General features: G+C 43.7%; 1 protein-coding gene across 2 annotated transcripts in view; it reads left to right on the forward strand.

The window, feature by feature from the left end:
• Nucleotides 1–5,564, forward strand: part of LOC6569374 (pneumococcal serine-rich repeat protein) — a 32,948-nt gene extending 27,384 nt beyond the window's left edge. For both annotated transcript variants that reach the window (XM_043216212.1, XM_032741397.2), the window contains 4 exons: nt 89–1,542; nt 1,603–2,156; nt 3,848–4,170; nt 4,445–5,564. In XM_043216212.1, coding sequence (XP_043072147.1) covers nt 89–1,542; nt 1,603–2,156; nt 3,848–4,170; nt 4,445–5,392 — 3,279 coding nt within the window. In that variant the 3' untranslated portion in view covers nt 5,393–5,564. The remainder of the gene's footprint in view (nt 1–88; nt 1,543–1,602; nt 2,157–3,847; nt 4,171–4,444) is intronic.
• Nucleotides 5,565–7,159: the final 1,595 nt, after the last annotated feature.

A 7,159-nucleotide genomic window follows, 5' to 3' on the forward strand; every position in this document is an offset into this window, starting at 1 on the left:
TCATTTGCAGTAGTACCCCCAAAAAGATCTTAATTCCAATCCAGTCATCAGTCAAGAGTTATTAATTGTATTTCTACTAATCCTCCAGGCACACACACCGCCCAACATCAGCAGCAAGGTCGACTTTGGAGCTACACAAGCCGGTAGTGCAGCACCACAAACGCTGACCGTCACCCAAATCAAGCCCATGATGAAGGTTTCGTTCAAGCAGAAGATACAGCAGCTGCAGGGAATTGTGCCGGCGTTGCCAAGCAGCAGTAGCACATCCATTGGCACTGCCGGCACTATCGGCAAAAAGGAGCCACCCAAATCGCTAGCTGTGGTGGCTACGCACTCGAAAACGGCAGCACTACCACTGCCACTGGAGGGGGCAGCAGCAGTAGCGGGGGGTGGTGGTGGTGGTGGTGGTGCTATTGCTGTACCCATAGCCAGCATATCGAAAAAAGTGATGAGACCGTCCCAGAGGCTGATAACACCGCAGCAATCGGACACAGATACGGATGGCACGCCCATCAAGCCCTGGTCCAAGCTGAAACTGGCCACACTTATGTCATCCAGCTATACGAGTTTAACCAACTGTTCACCCGACGATCTGGCAACGCCGTTAAAGAACTGCTCCCTCAGCAATATACCGCAGCACATGGACAGCAGCACAAGCTACCGACCAAGGCACCACAGTGCGCGCAGCTCCCGCTCACCCCGGCACAGTGGTCACAGTGGTCACAGCTACAGTCACGGTAATGGTCACGGCCACGGCCACGGTCACGGTCACGGTTACGGTCACGGCGGTGGCAACGGCTCTAGTTCGAGCCCATCGGTCACATCAAGCACCCGCAGCACGTTGAGCACACAACGGGACTTGCAAAAGCCGGAACAGAAGCTGCCGGCCGATGGCGATGCACCGCAACGTAAGTTGTATCAGAGTGTATTTGATCTGTCGCCAGAATACTGCGGATTGCCGTTTGTGAAGAGACTGAAGATATTGAATGAGCGACAGAAGCTGGCCGAACTGGAGAAGGCGCTGCAGACGCGCAGTTTCAGTCTGGACTGCTCCAAGTCCAGTAATAACAACGAAGTGCCAATTTCGGAATCATTATATCGCTGCTATAGCGACACATCCGGCATCTATTCGCAGTTTCTCAGCACGTACGAGTCCACGACTAGCTCAACATCAATTTCGACCAATACATCCGCATCCGCATCCGCATCCGTATCCGCTTCCGCCTCGGATAGCAATTCAAAACAGCAGCAACAACAGCAGCAGCAGCAGCAGCATTTGCAACATCAACTGGATTATATGCCACTGAGTCCCGAATCGAATGAAACCGTTGAACGGCGCAAGCTCAAAAGCATATTGAAGAAACTGCAGAAGAGTGGACCTTCTGCTGATCCAAGTGGCGATGGTGATGCCCAAGACGAGGCGAATGCCCAGACCCAGACCCAGACCCAGATCCAGGCACAGGCACAGACACAGACCCAAGCCCAGTTACAGGCGAAGGTCAAGCTGGCGAGGGGGCTGCTGATGGAGCCAACCTTGGAAGGGTACGTGGCCAGGCACAGTAAGCTCTTGAAGAGTGTAACCTTCCATTCAACTCTTTCTAGCCCGCCAGCCACTGCCAAAGAGGAGCTGCACTTTGTTGCTGCCCTCGGCAACAACGGCAGCAACAGTAAAAACAACAACAGTCGTAACGGTAACGGTAACGGTAACGGCAACGGTACGGGTAACGGTACGGGCAACGGTACGACGTCAATAGAGAATCTAACTGGCATATTGTTGCCAGATCCGTCGTCAGTCTGGTCGCCGACGTTGGCATTGGTAACGCCAACGAATTCGCCGCAAGAATGTTTTGCATTTGAGCCGCAATTGGGCGATGGCGTCATCGCTGGCGTTGGCAACGTTTCAACGTCAACGTCAAACGCATCCACATCTGCGACCGCATCCGCATCCGCGTCCGCGTCTGCATCATATGTGGTTGAATGCTCCGCTATTGCGTCGTCATCGTCATCGTCGAACAAAATACTCTCACAGAATACCGAATTTCATGCACAACAATCCACAACATCCACAGATTTGAATTTGAATTTGCAGCTCCGACAGAATACGACAAATGCGACAATGTCTCAAAGTCAAGCGGGTCAAGTCCCAAAATTGGAAGGTAATTACCGTTAAACATCATTAATCGCTCAACGTTCTTATCGATAATATACTACTGTTTCCCGAGCTATACAAAAATACCAAAACTATATATATATATATATATATATATATATACGTGAATATCTATATATTTATGTATATGTATATATATATTGCTATATTCAATCAAAAATACCTGTATATGTATAAACTGAGTACAATCACACCCACCTCAACAGTTCCAGAAACAAACACATAATAGATCCATCGATTGTGCTGTCCTTAACGACGAACCTTACGGGTATTCCTCCATCTATAAGTGGTTCAATTTCAATTTAATAGTTTGAGGGAATACCCCTAATGTTCTGCATGCATTTTCGCACACTAAACCAGAAATTCGTCTTCGCTTCGCTACGCTTCTCTCGCTATCTCTCACTCACTTTCACATTCTTGCTCGTAAGCTCGCTCTATCTCTCTCTCTCTCTCTCTTTCTCGCTCTCTCCAAGTATATGACTCTCTTAAGTGTTCAGTTGAGCACTTCTTATGCATGATGGTGCTACTTTATCGATACTACTTTATTTGATATCATACAAAAGTTTTCGAGTGCTTATGCTAGGCTAAGTTGGTAGAACATCCTATATATATACATACATATATATATAAAGCCACAAAGTACCTATTATTATTATTATTATTATTATTATTAAAAGGTATAAGCCTTGCTTAGTTTAGATTACCTATTGCTATGTATCAGCTGGTACATAAGATGAGGTATTTACTTAAAGTATCACTAAGCTAAAAACCCGAACTTAACTTATCTTGTAAACTAAGCGCCTTGTTTAACATTTTGGTTTTTACATTCATACATTCATGCATATATCGTTTGCCTCGATTATTCCACGCATATTTATCGAAGTGGGTACTACAATATAATTAGAACTAAGCCATACACTTAGAGAAACGTATAATAACTGTATTTGATTAAGTACACACACACACTAAATATGCACAGCAACCAAAAAGCATTTTCAGCCCTGTAAACGTTTAAGCTCGTTATCGCTATCGCTATCGATAACGATCGATATCGCTATCGAGCTTGAAACATGTCAAAGCACGAGCACGCACGCTTTGGAACGAAGTGGAATGAAACAACGACAGCAACGGTCAACAGTTGCTCTCTCAGCATGCGAATAAACGAACAAACAACACAGAACATTTAACGCTTTTGTAAATATGTAATATGTATAAAACTGAAACTGAATTTAAACGAATTTAAACGGAACCAGCAAGGATGCTATGCTCTTTGTATGGGAATGTGTGTAAATAACTTTTAACTGCGTATGTATGCATTCCCCTTTTTGGTTTAACACGTTGACAATTACAGCAACAGCAATAATAGCAACCACAACCGCAAACTACAAACAACTAACAACAAACACCAAACAGTAACCAATAACCGCTTTTTGACTCTTACAGTCCTTACATTGTGTTGTCTTCTTTACACACACACACACACACACACACACGCACACCTACACACACACGCACACCTACACCTACACACACACACACACACACAGCAACACACCTGTCCGTTGTCAAAGTGCCGTGATCCAAGTACCAAACAATCAATCAATCAACGCACAGGGTTGCCACTCGCTTGACAAGTTAACTAACCAGTGTCTCCACCCCAAACATTTGAATTTCAAGGCTTTCCAGAGTCACAGGACTACTTCAATCAAATACTGAGTGGCATCAATCACGTGATCAAAACGCACATGAACGAAATGCACTCAAAGTTCGAGTCACAATTCTCGAATATGGCCGGCGAGGTGCGTCGCCGGGATGCGATAATTGCCCAGCTGCAGCTCAAACTGCGATCCATCGAACAGAAATCAACCCTGGCAACCTCCAGCAGCAGCACAACGCGTCGCCTGAGGCGGGAGAAGCTCCCACAGCTATCCGTCGACGATGATGAGCCGGCCGAGCAGGATAATAGCAGTTCTGGCTCCTCCGCCGAGCTGCTCTTCATGGTAAGCAAATGCATTTTCCATTTTGTGTGGGGTTTTGGGGGATTTTACAACGACAAAATCAATTGGTTCTGGATTGGTACCTCCCGGTATTGCCATATATCGGTGCAATACAAAGGCTCTAGAAAGAAAAAAAACAATATCAGTATTTGTTTCTTTCATTTATGTATCTATCTCTTTCTTATTGTCATTCTCTCTCTCTCGTTCTCTCTACCTCTGTCATTTTCACACTCTCATTCTGTCTTTCCCTCTCTCTCTCTCTCTCTCTCTCGCGTAGCGTGGCGATTCGCTGGACACTGTTTTCACATCATCGCCTCCCATTCAGGGCGGTCGTCGAAGCATATCGCCAGGTCCCAGCCGGCATCATGCGGCCTCCGCGAACGCCTTGAACTGCCCGAGCACCTTCTACAGCGGACCGGGCAACCTGACGACTCGGCATGCCCAGAGTCATCCCAGCTTCTATGCGGCGCACGGCAACGGGCGCAGTCGAGCGGGCGGCCTGCCCGGCTATCGTGACTGGCACGAGCAGGCGATGAGTGGCAGCGGCAGCGGCAGCAGCATGACGGTACCGGAGGGCAGCAGCAGTACTATGGGTGGCGGCATGATGGTGTCTGATGTTACGGGCAATCTGCAAAGGTTGTCGGATAGCGTCATCTTGGACATCGGCGAAAGCTCCAGCTCCAGTTCGTCATCCAGCAAGGTGAACATTGCCGCCGATGACGACGACGACGATGACGAGGCTGAGGATGAGCTGAGCGGTGCGGCGTTAGTCAGAGCAACCGGTGGCAGTAGTAGCAGTACCAGCGCCAGCACCGCCAATGATTGGGAGGTGCAAATGCTGGCCGCCGAAATGGAGCGGCAGGAGCGACGGCGCGGACATTCGCTCTCTGATAATCTCGGGGAGCTGCGGCACTGCAGTACCTTTCTGCGCAGGCGTCGCAAGTTTAGTGACACCGAAACCGAATACAGTGAAACCGATCCCGATGAGCGACTGGCCGCTAGTGGCAGCGGCGCTGCAACTGCTGCCGGTAGTGCAACAGCTGCCAGTAGTGCAACTGGTGGCAGTAGCGCAACTGGTGCTGCTGCTGCTGCCACCTCATTGGCTGTGCCAAGTGGCAGCAATCGACCGCGTGCCTCGAGTCTGGATCAGTTCAACCTGCGCTATGGCATTGGACGTGGCATATTTAAAGCAATGAGCATCGATCGTGATAAAGACAAGCTTTGAGTATTATAATCTCAACCACCCACAGCAGCAACAACAGCAACAACAACAACCACAGCAACAGATAAGAACAAATAAACAATAAGCTAAGCAATACAATGTTACAATAGGTACAAAAAATCACACAGAAACCACGATATACAAGCTAACTGAAGTGAAGAGCATTAAAAGATATATGTATACATGTATATATATATATACAATATATACATATGCTAAATATATATTCTCCATATAAGAAAAACCAGGAAAAAAAGATGAAATACAAATAGAGAAAGAAGAGGAAGTATACTATAGAAACCATACAAAGTAGTTTTAGAGTACAAGAAGAGAAGAAACGATTGAATTGAGGCAGGGAGAAGCTATCCACTATTATTCCAGAATCATAGTTTCCTTAACTTACACAAATATACAATTGTCATCATATTGTTATCGTTATCGTTATCACTACCAAATTAGAACATACAATTATCATGTTCTCGTTATCGATAACCTGTTCTATATTTATCGTTATCATAATCGCCACCATAATCGATAGCATATGCCATACGCCTAGTTCTCTCAATATACAATTCTTATGATATCTTTATCGATATCGTGAAATTGTTTTACATCAGCATATACTAGACACAAATAAAAACAATTATCATGCTATCGTCATCGTTATCGTTATCACTATCGTTAATATCGTTGCCATAGTCAAATGTGGCTCAGTTTTAAAACACTGGCAACACTGGCCTTGAATGCAATCAGCCTTACATTTGATGTACGATATTCAACATTTATTCACGTTTTATATGTGTGTGTGCGTGTTTTTTTTTTTTTTTGAATGTGTGTGAATGTTGTGCAAGGTGTGCAAGGTGTGCTAGTGTAAGTGTGCGAGAAAGAGAGAGAGAGAGAGAGACAGACAGACAGTTGCGAGTACCCACATAATACCGTCCTATATACATACATATATGTATAGCTATATGATTTAGAAGGTCCTCTCACTCCATTTATCCTTTGCCTGGGTTCTCTGGAATATAATGGATATGCTTCACTAGAAAATATGGATGTGTGTGGAATGGAATTAAAAAAAATGTATATTCCTCTTATCCTTAGAGAATATTAAGTCCGTAGTTATATACATACACACACAAACACAAATATATATACTATATGTATATATATATGAATTATATACTTATTTATGATATAAAATAGTGTAATGAAAACCGAAAGCTTTAATAACTTATATAGAAAACTATTTAAGAAACGTTTTAAATACTAATCGATTCAAGAAATTATACCAAAAACCAAAAAAAGAACAGAAATTCAAAACCAGACCGAAAACCACAATATAAAAATATAAGAAGGAAAATATAAATCTATATAATTATATATATATATATACAAAGTTATGATATATATATATATATATATATATATATATATATACACACACGCACACATATATACAACTACTTATATACTACCATTAGAATTAGAACTTATTGAGTTGAAGTTGTTAGACCTATCTAAGCGTTAGTCTATCCCTATTCTACACTTTAGAAATGTAGCATAGAACTCTATGGAATACGGCAATACCAAGTACTACTTAACAGTCATTATTTCATCTAGAAACTTTATAATTTATCAGTTTCAACCAATTTTGTAATATCGTATTATAACTTATTGAGTTAGTTCCATGTCGGTTGATCGGTTCTACTTAGCTTTGATATAATACCTTTGATACCTTCTACGTTAGACCAGACTTTTCAGAAAGTCTCT

This window comes from Drosophila grimshawi, unplaced genomic scaffold (genome assembly GCF_018153295.1).
Source record: "Drosophila grimshawi isolate 15287-2541.00 unplaced genomic scaffold, ASM1815329v1 contig_848, whole genome shotgun sequence".
In the NCBI taxonomy this organism is placed as follows: domain Eukaryota; kingdom Metazoa; phylum Arthropoda; class Insecta; order Diptera; family Drosophilidae; genus Drosophila; species Drosophila grimshawi.